This window comes from Carassius carassius, chromosome 24 (assembly GCF_963082965.1).
Source record: "Carassius carassius chromosome 24, fCarCar2.1, whole genome shotgun sequence".
Classification (NCBI taxonomy): domain Eukaryota; kingdom Metazoa; phylum Chordata; class Actinopteri; order Cypriniformes; family Cyprinidae; genus Carassius; species Carassius carassius.
Genome location: NC_081778.1, coordinates 18,266,924 through 18,280,751, shown reverse-complemented (window position 1 = coordinate 18,280,751; position 13,828 = coordinate 18,266,924). Strand labels below are relative to the sequence as shown.

Here is a 13,828-nt window from a genome sequence, read left to right as displayed (position 1 = left end):
CAATCAAGAATGCTGAAAAAATATCCACAGGTTCAAGTGCCTTATTTTGTTGAATCTACTATGTAGCAGGGTGTAATGATGAACACATTTTTCTCTGTGTGTCTCTCAGAGCTGTTTTCGACAGAGCATGCTCATGTCCGTATGCTGAGTGTATTGCAGACTGTGTTTTCTCGTCCGCTGGAGAGGAATGAGATTATGAGCATAACTGAGCTGGCCACCATCTTCCCCAGCCTTGATGAGATCATAGAGATGCACTGTATGTATCCACTTCAAATATATTACTACACTGAAATCTGCATGGTTTTAATGATTATGAAGGCCCTTCAAAATAGGGCTGCACGATGTGTCGTTTAAGCATCGATATCGCGATGTACGAATCCACGATAGTCACATCGCAGGATGTGCGATGTAGGCTGTCGTAGTTGATCCATTATTCATTAACTGTACGGGCCAGCTGCTCCCCGGTCCTTGACGAATGTGATTTGCGGAGAGCGCACGCGCGCGCGAGAGAGAGAGAGAGAGCGCGCACGAGAGAAAGACAGAGGGGGAGAGAGAGAGAGAGCGCGAGAGAGAGACCGAGGGAGAGAGAGAGAGCGCTTCAAACAACACGAGCGCTGTCTTGCTCTCTCCCTCGCGCATATTAATCAATTGACACGATGGTGTCGATGTTTAAATCATTTAAAATGAGAATGTAAATCTGCTCACCCCATTTTTGTTTGTAAGAAAAAATTAGATTAGATTTCATATCGCCATATATATCGCAGAAAAATAAAATATCGCAATGTCATTTTTTCCCAATATCGTGAAGCCCTACTTCAAAATATGTATACAAAAAATAGTTAAATTGTCAAAAACAGTTTTGATATAGCTTAAATCCATATTTTTTTTTTTAGATACTTTCTATGAAAACCTGAAAAAACAGCGGCAGGAGGATGAGTACATTGTCAAAATCATAAGCACGCCACTTCTGAACAGGGTAAGTAGCTTAGATTGTGCTAAAGGCTTGATTTTCATGTTCTTTTTCAACACAGTGTCATTCAGCATTCATCTTGACTACATTAACTTATATCAGCTGTTAAACAAATAGACATGTCTTTATCTCTGTAGTTCAGTGGATCAGAGGGAGAGTGGTTTCAGAAGCTCTCGGCACGCTTCTGTAGCTACCAGACGTGGGCTCTGGAGCTGATAAAGACCAGACAGAAGAAGGATCCCCGTTTTAATGCTTTTATTCTGGTATCTTTACTCTTAACGTGCCCCTATAATGGGTAATGAAAGGCACATACTTTCATTTTGGGAGTCCACAACAACAGGTTGACATCCATGCAAGGTCAAAAAACACTTTCATTGTCTTCAAATATGCATTTTTTTTCCCCTTTTTTGTGGAACGACTCCCAGATGATTCATTTAACGATTAATTTTTCCAAACCCCTCCTTTGCGTGATAGTAAACTGTGGTGATTGGTCTGATGACAGTCTGTAGTGATTGGTCTGCATGCAGAATGCCCATCACCATTACTGAGCCCATCAGTTTTACTTGTTTTACGTTGTTATACAATAACTTTATGAACGGTGCACTGTTATATTTACAACTTTTCAGGATGTTTTCATTCACTCAGAGCTGTGTTACACATTGCATAAAAGGTGATTTTCAAAAATCCATAATAGGGGCACTCTTTTCCATGTTATTGCAACTTTTCGGCAGTCACATAAATGGAGGCTTGGCATTTCAAAATGTCTGTGTTTGTGTTGTAGGAGGCAGAGAGTAAGCCACAGTGTCGGAGGCTACAGCTGAAGGATATCATTCCTATAGAGATGCAAAGACTAACCAAGTACCCTCTTCTGTTAGAAAACATAGCCAAGAACACAGGTTTTCAAATCTAATACTTCTTATTTCTATAATACCATTTGTGTGAAAAGTGCAAAAAACTTGCTAAACAATTGCAAATTGACGTAAAACCAAAGTAAATAACACATGAAATAAAAATACTACAAATAAACAAATGAGTTTAAAACAGAAATTTTCTTAATTAAAAGTAAAAAAAAATAAAGAAAATTGGGGATAGTAAGTCAAAAATAGTGGGTCAATTATTTTATTTTGCAAAGCTATTGATAATAATTTAGTATGATTCAATTGGTCACAATTGAAGACTTTTAAAGACCTTTATATTGTTACAAAAGATTTGCTGTTATTTTGAACTCAAGCGATCCTAAATGTATCTGCCTTGCCATCACAGGAATAAAAAATGGGTATATAACCAATGTCCATTTCTCTCAGATGATGACACAGAAAAAGAGAAGATTAACCAAGCAGCAGAATCTTGCCGCAAGATCCTCAACCATGTCAATGAAGAAGTTAAACTCATGGAGAACCTTCTGGTGAGAGTTCAGTAGAAATTCCTTCATATAAACAGGGTTTACTGTAAGGATGTGTGGTCTGGCAGTATACAGGCATTACTACATGCCAGCATGTTGTGATGTACAGGTGCTGGTCATATAATTAGAATATCATCAAAAAGTTTATTTATTTCACTTATTCCATTCAAAAAGTGAAACTTGTATATTATATTCATTCATTACACACAGACTGATATATTTCAAATGTTTATATCTTTTAATTTTGATGTTTATAACTGACAACAAATTGAACAAATTGAAAATCCCAAATTCAGTATCTCAGAAATGAGAATATTGTGAAAAGTTTCAATATTGAAGAAACCTGGTACCACACTCTAATCAGCTAATTAACTCAAAAAGCCTGCAAAGCCTTTAAATGGTCTCTCAGTCTAGTTCTGTAGGCTACACAATCATGGGGAAGACTGCTGACTTGAAAGTTGTCCAAAAGACGACCACTGACACCTTGCACAAGGAGGACAAGACACAAAAGGTCATTGCAAAAGAGGCTGGCTGTTCACAGAGCTCTCTGTCCAAGCACATTAATAGAGAGGCGAAGGGAAGGAAAAGGCAAACAATCCATGTTGCTTGAGGTCCAGTGACAAGTTTCCACAGTCAATGATGGTTTGCGGTGCCAAGTCATCTGCTGGTATTGGTCCACTGTGTTTTCTGAGGTCCAAGGTCAACACAGTCGTATACCAGGAAGTTTTAGAGCACTTCATGCTTCCTGCTGCTGACCAACTTTATGGAGATGCAGATTTCATTTTCCAACAGAACTTGGCACCTGCACAAAGTGCCAAAGCTTCCAGTACCTGGTTTAAGGACCATGGTATCCCTGTTCTTAATTGGCCAGAAAACTCGCCTGACCTTAACCCCATAGAAAATCTACGGAGTATTGTGAAGAGGAAGATGCGATATGCCAGACCCAAGAATGCAGAAGAGCCGAAAGCCACTATCAGAGCAACCTGGGCTCTCATAACACCTGAGCAGTGCCACAGACTGAACGACTCCATGCCATGCCGCATTGCTGCAGTAATTCAGGCAAAAGGAGCCCCAACTAAGTATTGAGTGCTGTACATGCTCATACTTTTAATTTTTATACTTTTTAGTTGGCCAAGATTTCTAAAAATCCTTTCTTTGTAATGGTCTTAAGTTATATTCTAATTTTCTGAGATACTGAATTTGGGATTTTCCTTGGTTGTCAGTTATAATCATCAAAATAAAAATAAATAAACGTTTGAAATATATCAGTCTGTGTGTAATGAATGAATATAATATACAAGTTTCACTTTTTGAATGGAATTAGTGAAATCAACTTTTTGATGATATTCTAATTATATGATCAGCACCTGTATTTAATTTGTATGATACTGTTTAAAATTGTTCATACTGTGATGAAAGTCTTTGGTCATACCACCCATCCTATATGCGTTTAAACTCAGAATTTCTAATATGCGTTTTCCCAACAACCATCTTCAACTTCAATCTTCAGATTTTGAAAGACTACCAGCGCCGGCTGGACACCTCAGGACTGAAACCGAGCAATGACCTCTACATTGAGTACAAGGTGAGAAATATCTTGATGTCTCATGTGTGAGGTACTAATGTTACTAATGCAGACACTCTGGCACTGATATGATCCTCTCTTCTCTCTGTTCATCAGAACATTGATCTGACCACCAGAACAATGCTGTTTGAAGGACCTCTGACATGGAGGGTGACCAAGGAGAAGACGATCGGTAAGCCCCTCGACACACTCCCCTGAATGATAATTCTCAAATTTTATTGCCTTTCATTGCTTCTATAATCAAGAATGCTGCCTCTCAACTCAACCTGTTTTTGTGTGGGTGTGTTTGCAGATGTCCACTGTGTTTTGCTGTCAGACCTGTTAGTCTTGCTTCAGAAGCAGGATGATAAGATGGTTTTGAAGTGTCAGAGCAAAAGCAACATAGCCATTCAGGAAGGCAAACAGATGCTGAGTCCAATCATCAAACTAGAATCTGTTTTTCTCAGAGATGTGGCCACTGGTGAGTGAATAAGAATTAGCATGTTTTATTCTGAATAATGTGAATTTGATATACAGTTACTTCCTTTTTTCCATCAGACCCGAAGGCCCTCTACGTTATCTTCACTTGGGAAAGTGGAGCACAGATTTATGAACTAGTGGCTCAGTCCATCGTGGAGAGGAAAAAGTGAGTGTGAACCATATAAAGCCATTTATATTTAACACTTACAGGAGAGACTGGCAGGCAGATGATATGAAATCCCTCTTCAAAATTGAAAACCAAAACGTGTAATTTGATATGACACTAACAGTCTGTTTTGTTCCAGTTGGATAGAGGTGATTAAGACTACGATTGACGAGTTGAAGAAGAGGGACGGAAATAAGATAACTAGAAAACAAAGCACCAGCATACCTAACAGCATCCTTGGACCTTTATACAGCCCGTGAGTGTGTTTTTGGCAAATATCCCCTTAAGAATCATTTAGTGTCCTTTTAAAGGTGCTGTTGAACAAGCAAGTTCAAAGCTGACGTCAATCTTTCAAGTTATTTTCATTTCTTTTCTCCAGTTTGCATCCCCCTCTTAGCCCCACTGAAAATGGAGGAGACCTGTTGAAAAGTCGCAGTGGTGAGACTTTTGGCTCTTGGAAATAGATATTAAAGGGTTATTTCACCCAAAAATGAAAATTACCCCATGATTTACTAGGGCTGGATCAGAATATTAGATTATTTGAATATTTGTTCGGTGGGTTGGCATACGATTAAATTTTTTTTTTTTTTAACACCTGGCATCCCCCACGAAACGGTCTTAACTCACTCTTAAATGTAGCCACTTTTTTACTATCAGGCCGAATGGTTATAAGGACTGTCAGTACGGTTACAGTTGTATTTCCACGTGAGCCTGGCATGGCACGAATACACACCTTCACCAGTCTCGTGAGAAACAAGTTTTGTTTACAGCAAAAGAAAACCAGTGTCCTCTTGGCTTATATCGAAATCCTCAGATATTTTATTTAACAAATCCTCGTTTTGTATATGAAGAATGTCATATACACCTAGGATGGCTTGAGGGTGAGTAAATCATGGGGTAATTTTCATTTTTGGGTGAACTATCCCGTTAAGTCAATCCAAGTAATTTTACCATGGTATTTTAATGTGGCTGTGTTACTTTATTTCACCATAGAGCGATTTAAAGACACACTTACTGATGAGAAGAGTAGAGAAAATGATACTTCACTCATAGACTACCTAGTGGCCAATGGCTTTGACCTGCTCAGCCATAGCCACATCCCTCCAGAGAAGTCTGCTGTTGGTGCTTTGGATGAAGGTCATAATATGTGTCATTTTATGCAGGTCTAACAGTTAATACATACAATTTCATGCTGTAATTAATCTTTTTTTGCTTGTTTACCTCTCGCAGTCAAGTATTTGAAGAGGCTATTGGTCGGCAGTATTAGCCTGTCAGATGACTCTCAGACTCTTGTGGAAAATGCACCTGAAAGCCAGGAGGCAGATGGAGGTCAGTCTTCAGGTAATGCACACAATATTGTTTCAGGTTTTAAGCTGAAGAAGTTCAACCTCATATTTAATCATAAAGTACAGTCGTGGCCAAAAGTTTTGATAATTACATAAATATTAGTTTTCGAAAAGTTTGCTGCTAAACTGCTTTTAGATCTTTGTTTCAGTTGTTTCTGTGATGTACTGAAATAGAATTACAAGCACTTAATACGTTTCAAAGGCTTTTATCGACAATTACATGACATTTATGCAAAGAGTCAGTATTTGCAGTGTTGGCCCTTCTTTTTCAGGACCTCTGCAATTCGACTGGGCATGCTCTCAATCAACTTCTGGGCCAAATCCTGACTGATAGCAACCCATTCTTTCATAATCACTTCTTGGAGTTTGTCAGAATTAGTGGGTTTTTGTTTGTCCACCCGCCTCTTGAGGATTGACCACAAGTTCTCAATGGGATTAAGATCTGGGGAGTTTCCAGGTCATGGACCCAAAATTTCAATATTCTGGACCCCGAGCCACTTAGTTATCACTTTTGCCTTATGTCACGTTGCTCCATCGTGCTGGAAAATGCATTGTTCTTCACCAAACTGTTGTTGGATTGTTGGAAGAAGTTGCTGTTGGAGGGTGTTTTGGTACCATTCTTTATTCATGGCTGTGTTTTCGGGCAGAATTGTGAGTGAGCCCACTCCCTTGGATGAGAAGCAACCCCACACATGAATGGTGTCAGGATGCTTTACTGTTGGCATGACACAGGACTGATGGTAGCGCTCACCTTTTCTTCTCCGGACAAGCCTTTTTCCAGATGCCCCAAACAATCGGAAAGGGGCTTCATCGGAGAATATGACTTTGCCCCAGTCCTCAGCAGTCCATTCACTATACTTTCTGCAGAAGATCAATCGGTCCCTGATGTTTTTTTTGGAGAGAAGTGGCTTCTTTGCGGCCCTTCTTGACACCAGGCCATCTTCCAAAAGTCTTCTCCTCACTGTGCGTGCAGATGCGTTCACACCTGCCTGCTGCCATTCCTAAGCAAGCTCTGCACTGGTGGCACTCCGATCCCGCAGCTGAATCCTCTTTAGGAGACGATCCTGGCGCTTGCTGGACTTTCTTGGACGCCCTGAAGCCTTCTGTACAAGAATTGAACCTCTTTCCTTGAAGTTCTTGATGATCCTATAAATTGTTGATTTAGGTGCAATCTTAGTAGCCACAATATCCTTGCCTGTGAAGCCATTTTTATGCAACGCAATGATGGCTGCATGCGTTTCTTTGCAGGTCACCATGGTTAACAATGGAAGAACAATGATTTCAAGCATCACCCTCCTTTTAACATGTCAAGTCTGCCATTCTAACCCAATCAGCCTGACATAATGATCTCCAGCCTTGTGCTCGTCAACATTCTCACCTGAGTTAACAAGACGATTACTGAAATGATCTCAGCAGGTCCTTTAATGACAGCAATGAAATGCAGTGGAAAGGTTTTTTTGGGATTAAGTTAATTTTCATGGCAAAGAAGGACTATGCAATTCATCTGATCACTCTTCATAACATTCTGGAGTATATGCAAATTGCTATTATAAAAACTTAAGCAGCAACTTTTCCAATTTCCAATATTTATGTAATTCTCAAAACTTTTGGCCACGACTGTACAGCTGTGCTCCCTCCTCACCAAACCATTTAGAAATGTGGAAAATGGTCATAAATTATTGATTGATATCAAAATCTGCAATGCCTTTTTTCCCTTCTCAGTGGAGGAATCCAGCACAGAAGAAAGAACTGAAGGAGAAGAGAGTGGGGGAGATGGAGGGAATAAAGGAGAAGAGGAGAGAGGGATAAGTGCTCCTCTAGTGCTTTCTGAGGAACGCATGGAGGAGGTGCAGATGAGACTGCAGACTCTTCAGGAGCAACTGAAGAGATTGCAGGCAAGGAGAACACAAATGCATTTGTGAAAGAGAATAGAGTCAGTTCTTCAGATCTTGAAGAGGAGAGATATTAAGCAAACAGTCTACTAATACTCTGATGAGAGTTAATAGACATGTACCTAATGCATATCTCTGATGTTGTGTTTGTTCCCAGGCTGTTGAGGAGGAACATTATAAGTTACAAGAAGCTCTTGCTAAATATTCACTTCAGGGGGGCCATTACAACTGAGAAACTTGACAACCTGCTGTTACAAGGTAATACCACATACTAAACACAAAACCATATTTTTTTTATGTGTATTGTCTTTAGTTTTATATAGCACCATTCACTCTCTAGTTTTGAAAGTATAGCAATTCCGTTTCTATCATCTGTCTTCTTTGTCCTCAGATCACTGTATGTGCTGGACTCAAGACTTTGCTGGTTGACTAATTCTGCCTGACTTTCCCTGCTCTATCTCTTCTATCTTATCAGCTGTCCTTTCAGAAGATTGTCAGCAGGCCTCCCGCACTTTCCATGCCACCGAGAAATGAAATGAAATGAAGTGGGTGTTGTGAAATTATAGTGATCCTTGACCTTGAACGAGTGTGTTTGTGTTTCTGTTGAGAGGTGTGAAAGACAGTCTTGCCAAAATATGCCAAAGCAATGTGCATCCTTTAGCGAGATATCAGAGCTAAATGCTAGGTGTACATGTGGAAGCAATGTAACATACAGTACAGAAACATGCCAAATGGACACACACGCAAAGATAAGCATGTCAAAAGTAATTATTACCAAAAGACTATCTATATTCATAGTAAAGTGTAGTTGCATCTTTGGGAATGCAGTCTGATGCATATGAAGCCTGCTTCTCAAACTGTAGTTCAGTTAGGTTTTCAATAAGGTAATTTTAAGATGTTCATCCTATTAATTGATACCATACTATATAATACATGCATTTTCAAAAATAACAGATATTCAAAAGGATAGATGTAGAACTGTTGTTGCATGCATTGGCCAAATTGTTGTAAAATGAAGAGTATAAGTATAGACCTTTTAGTTTTTGTTTTGTTTTTTACCCTCTTCTTACCAGAAGTTCTGTTGTTGCTCTGTGTATAAGAAAAGAAATTGCTAATTAGATGGATCAACTGATGGATGAGCAAAGGAAGTAATGAGAAGGTTTGAAGAAGGTGGGCTTGCTTATGCCTAACCCCTCTGAAGTGAAAACAAGGCAAGCATTGATGTCGAGAGATCTCGTCAGGGTTAGATATCGTGGTTGAGGAAATATGCACAGATAACGGAGAATTTTGAATGACCAGCGTCTGTGCTGTTATAATGGGAAGCATGCTCAATGTACAGCGTTCTCGAATGCAGCTGTTGCAGGTTGCACTTTGGTAGGTCAACTCCGATCTTATGATAATCATCACACATTGCCTATTTGTGTGAGCTATGCAAATTCTGTGTCTGTCTGTAAAAGGTATCAGTCATTTCTGATAATTTAGTTTTTTCTGTCTTTATGTTCTAAAGTACAATTACTCTACAGTTGCAAAAATATAATTTTTTTCTGTAATTGCTTGTAACGAGGTCTCTCGGTTTATTTTATTTTAGGGAGTAATTTTCTTTCAAAGCAGGACCAAAGAAATGATAGTGGAACAAAGTTTAGCTATGTAAACACTTTTGCCTTGCGCGGGGAGGTCAGCTGTATATTGGAATGGAGAAGTATCCTGATTCTCATTGACAGTCCATGATTTCCAGCTTAAGGGACCAGACTTTTCTCTTCTGCTCTCCCTGTCTTATTAGGAAACCAGAGCACAGAGAATCAGGCAGATGTGGATGGTTGATGAAAATATTATATCTCAGAGTTTGAAGACAGGAACACAAATGTAGGGTTTTCACCAGTACTGTAGTTATTTTCATGTATTCATGATGCTACTGCAACAGGTCTTTTTTTTACCCTCAACCTACTTTCAAATTATGCAATTTATTTTACCTTATTTGTTACATATTGTGATTTATATTCATTGTAATTGTGCTGATCTTTGTGATTTCAGTAAGGCCTTGTTACCTTTTCCCGCTTTACAGAATGGTTTATCAGAACAGTTTGTCAGAGGTCTTGCATTCTGGTCAGCAGTGTTGATCCTAGAACATGTGAGACCTTTTGTTCTTTTCATTATTTTTTTCTTTTAGAAGTAGCAAGCGAAAATGTACAAATTTTGGTAATGAAACTATTATGGTGCAAGATCTGTTCTACCTACTTCACTTTCCCACATTCCTTTTGCACAACTTCTTTTATTCAAAATTGCTTGAATGGGGGGTTTATACATTGCCTTTGAAAATTATGTAATTAGCATACTATGCATTGCCTTTTATAAAAGAAGGACTGAGAGAGTTAAGAGTGCACCCTTAACTATAAAAAAGGCTTCATTGAATTTCACTTTTATTGCAAGAGTTTTCTTTTTGATGTGAAACTGACCTCAGTTTAAATTCGATTAGAAAGTTTCAAACAGCCTTGAACCCTTGATAACTGATAAAGATGGGGGTTTGGGTGTGGTGTCATTCTCTCTCATTCCTTAATATTTTCATGTGTATCTGTCACATATACGTGTAGTGATATATCTGTATGTTTAAATCTATTTATAGGGTGCCTTGTGCAGATTGGGTTTGTTTTCATCTCTGACAGGCATGGGTGTCCTTGCCCTCTCCTCACTAGTGATGTTCAGTGTTTAATATTAATCTGATATTTTGCTCCATACCCGCCAAATTATAGCAGTTCCACTCGTTTGTTGTTCTTAAAAATGGCTGAGTGCTTAGTACTGAGTGCTCTTTGTTAGAGCTTTTAAAGCCTGCAATCCGTGACTGTCTTTTATGTAATTCTGTGTACAGGAGTCCACTCATTGCAGGCATTCCATTACTGTCTGTCTATTTAAATGATTATGCAAGGACTATTCTGTGTATTTGGGCTTTGATTTTATATGTAAGATACATATAAATGTAGGTACTTCTTTTTTTTTTCTTTTTTAAATAAATTATCAGAAATGCTTTGAGCTTTTATTGTCCTTATTTTCAGCAGCGTTCGGTTGACATTTACGTTTTGCCCCATAATCCAAAATAGAGAAGAATGTACAGAGGTTGGTCAAACATTGTTTATATGGGGATAATATCATTTGTATGTTACAGTGAATAATAACATACAATAATAATGTCATACAACCTGGACGGCCAAACAAATCACCTGACATGAATATTATTAATACACTGTAGGCAGTTTTGGAGAGAAGGATGACATTTGAGAACTGGCAGATTACTAGAGACTATTCAAAAGTTGTACAAATCTTTTCTAAGAAGGTAATAAGCTACTTTAAAGGCAAATGCTGGTTAAGCATATTAATAATGAAATATTGCATATTTTCCAGGAGTTCACATTATTTTGTCCAGTCCCTGTATTTGTGTGTGTTCACCACAAACTGAAATAGAAGAATGGGTGAGATGATACTGGAAGACATTCACTTAAAGGCACATTTACTGATGAGCAGGTTTATTAGAGAAAATGCTAGTCAAACTAATAATTTTCTTGTGTTTATGAGCCGGTAAGGAATAGCATATATTGAGTATGTGATGTTGGTTTTAATGTAAAATGTTTATATTTGTTCAACTTTCATTATTATCAAAATCTTAAAAAAATATTATCTGAGATCTCTTTGAGCACAAAAAAAATATAGAGATCAGTTTAAATGTAGTTTTGGAAAGCATACCATTTCAAATTCAGTAATAAACTGGTTATCACCCTACAAAAGAACAGAGTACACAATTTTCCATCATTCAGTGACGCTGATTTCTTTATAGCAGCTGTTTCAGTTTGCATCTTATTGCTACCAGTGTCTAGATTTTTTACCAGTTTTTACCCCTCTTGTCAATGCAGCATTCTGTGGGTGGGAAGTGTATGGTTTAGCTAATAGATTTAAACATGCTGATATCATGTGGACTGAAGTTAATGCCTGTTGGGGGGAAATTAAAGCCATATTTTAAGCTGCTTATAAGAGGGTTTTAATCACATATAGCAAATTTTAAAGAAACCCCCAGCTATGGTCATAAACTGTTTTGCACTCAAACACTTGTTCTGCTGTTTTGACATCCAAATTTATAGCATATTATTATATGGCTTTTGGTTTATTGTCCTTTGCATAAGCTGTTGCCAACGCTGATTTAGAAAGGCTGAATCTGGAGACGGATAAGCCACTTGAGCGCCTGGCTCTCCCCCATGAAGCCACCATCCGTTGCTTCTACCACTGGAATAAGAAACTCCATTTCACCTGGATCATGAATATTCAAAACACCAATGGTACCACAATGCCCAGTTTAATAAATCTGCCCAAAGAGATGATGGACAACTTAAAATAAGAAAAAGGAGTCACATGCTGTTTGCTGCTTTTAGTATATTTAGTTTTTTTTTTGTATTTTTGTGGAAACTTTTCCCCCCCGGGATTCTTTGATTAAAAGAAAGTTCAAAATAGCAGCATTTTTTTTTACATAGAATTTCTTTTGTAATAAAAATAAAAGTATTATCTTTCAAATAAATAAATAAAATCTTACTGGCCTCAAACTTTTGAACAGCAGTCTATAATAAATACTGTTTATATAACTTATAATAATGCATTTTAATGTTATACATAATCTGATTTAGGCCCACTTTCTAACTATTTATTATTTACGACCTAAATATGAAAGTCACAAACATAATGCAAGCACTCAAGCGCTCTTAAGAGGCTGCATTGTGCAATAATCCCCATAAATCTTTCAATTGGCTGAATTAGGCGAACACAAATAATACATTCAGTGACAAAACCAAATTCAACTCATTCATGCTAAATGTGTGTTACTTAACTCTCCTTACATACACACACACACATGCAAGTTTTATTGTCAGAGGAAGTGAAAGTGTCAGTTCTTTTGACGTCTATTTTTGTCTGTTTGTTTCATTTTTATCAGATCTTTTTATTTTTTAAGACAATGGCCTATGGTCAGTTTGATCTACTTGTCTTTTCTGAAAAGTCTTCAGGAGTTAAGACATTCTCTTTAATTAGAACCTTTGCAGAAAACCTTAACCTCAGAGAGAGTGTGAAGAACAGCATTATTACAGCAGAAGCGGTGTTGCTGCTGATAAGTGTATTGATCCCTGGCACCATGCTCCTCTGTAGGTCAGACACACCGATTGTGCAGTGTTGATTTAATGTTGATTCAACATACTGGATGTATTCCATACAGCATATAAAAAAGAAAACTGCACCACACACAACATTAAACAAACAAATAAATAAAGTGATTCTGTGATGACGATAGATGTTCAACTTTATTCCTCCGGGCAAAGAGGCTGAATGAACTGGAGAGGAACAAAGAAAGAGAGAAAGAGAGAAAGAGAATATCTAGGTATGTCTATCCCCAGTACATTTTCTTATTAAATTGTAATAGTATTCACCAAAGTGACCTTCACATACTTCAACGGGGTCTAAACCAGGATGAATGCAACTCAGCTTACCATCAAATTCAATGCTCCAATCAGCAAAGCCCTTATCAGGATGTGGCCAGCTGTGGACAAGACATTCAGCAAGAAACAGGGAAAGGGACCATGTAGACAGACAATGGAAACGTGAACCCTGCGTATCATTTGAGTTCAATTGTTTAAGTGGTGATTTTAGCATTTCCCGAGCCTGCAGTCAGTATCTTGAATCTCTCTTAATAGTTTAAAGATAAGATTTTGTGTGTGTGTCTGTGTAAATCAAAGACATCCGCTAACGGATGAATTGTATTTAACATTTATAAGCTTTGTGTGGATATTTTGATGACTGTCACATTTTAAGTGTGTCCTGAGGAATAAATAATAAATAGACCTTGAAACTCAAATTGACAATTAAATGACAATACTAAGTGAGAGTAGACTACCTGAGAGAGCAACCTGCATAGATAGTAATAGCTTGAAAATAAACTTGTTTGTGTTTAGCGATAGTAAATGGAACATTTCTGCTAATGATTT

The 13,828-nt window shown here is 37.9% G+C and overlaps 1 protein-coding gene across 8 annotated transcripts in view; it reads left to right on the top strand.

Annotated features, from left to right (window-relative positions):
- The window catches only part of LOC132103036 (rho guanine nucleotide exchange factor 1-like), a 49,339-nt gene extending 38,501 nt beyond the window's left edge, over nucleotides 1-10,838 (top strand). For 6 of the 8 annotated variants that reach the window (XR_009423323.1, XR_009423327.1, XR_009423325.1 and 3 more), the window contains 15 exons: nucleotides 110-256; nucleotides 894-976; nucleotides 1,108-1,233; nucleotides 1,752-1,866; nucleotides 2,275-2,375; nucleotides 3,883-3,957; nucleotides 4,054-4,129; nucleotides 4,250-4,417; nucleotides 4,495-4,582; nucleotides 4,722-4,838; nucleotides 4,962-5,020; nucleotides 5,576-5,719; nucleotides 5,813-5,923; nucleotides 7,651-8,078; nucleotides 8,212-10,838. Coding sequence is in view for 1 of the 8 variants with exons in the window: in XM_059507836.1 (XP_059363819.1) it covers nucleotides 110-256; nucleotides 894-976; nucleotides 1,108-1,233; nucleotides 1,752-1,866; nucleotides 2,275-2,375; nucleotides 3,883-3,957; nucleotides 4,054-4,129; nucleotides 4,250-4,417; nucleotides 4,495-4,582; nucleotides 4,722-4,838; nucleotides 4,962-5,020; nucleotides 5,576-5,719; nucleotides 5,813-5,923; nucleotides 7,651-7,823; nucleotides 7,978-8,052 (1,658 nt within the window). In the remaining 7 variants the exon portion in view is untranslated. Of the gene's footprint in view, nucleotides 1-109; nucleotides 257-893; nucleotides 977-1,107; nucleotides 1,234-1,751; nucleotides 1,867-2,274; nucleotides 2,376-3,882; nucleotides 3,958-4,053; nucleotides 4,130-4,249; nucleotides 4,418-4,494; nucleotides 4,583-4,721; nucleotides 4,839-4,961; nucleotides 5,021-5,575; nucleotides 5,720-5,812; nucleotides 5,924-7,650; nucleotides 8,079-8,211 lie in introns of those variants that run through there. The other 2 variants (XR_009423324.1, XM_059507836.1) reach the window with 2 other exon arrangements.
- Nucleotides 10,839-13,828: the final 2,990 nt, after the last annotated feature.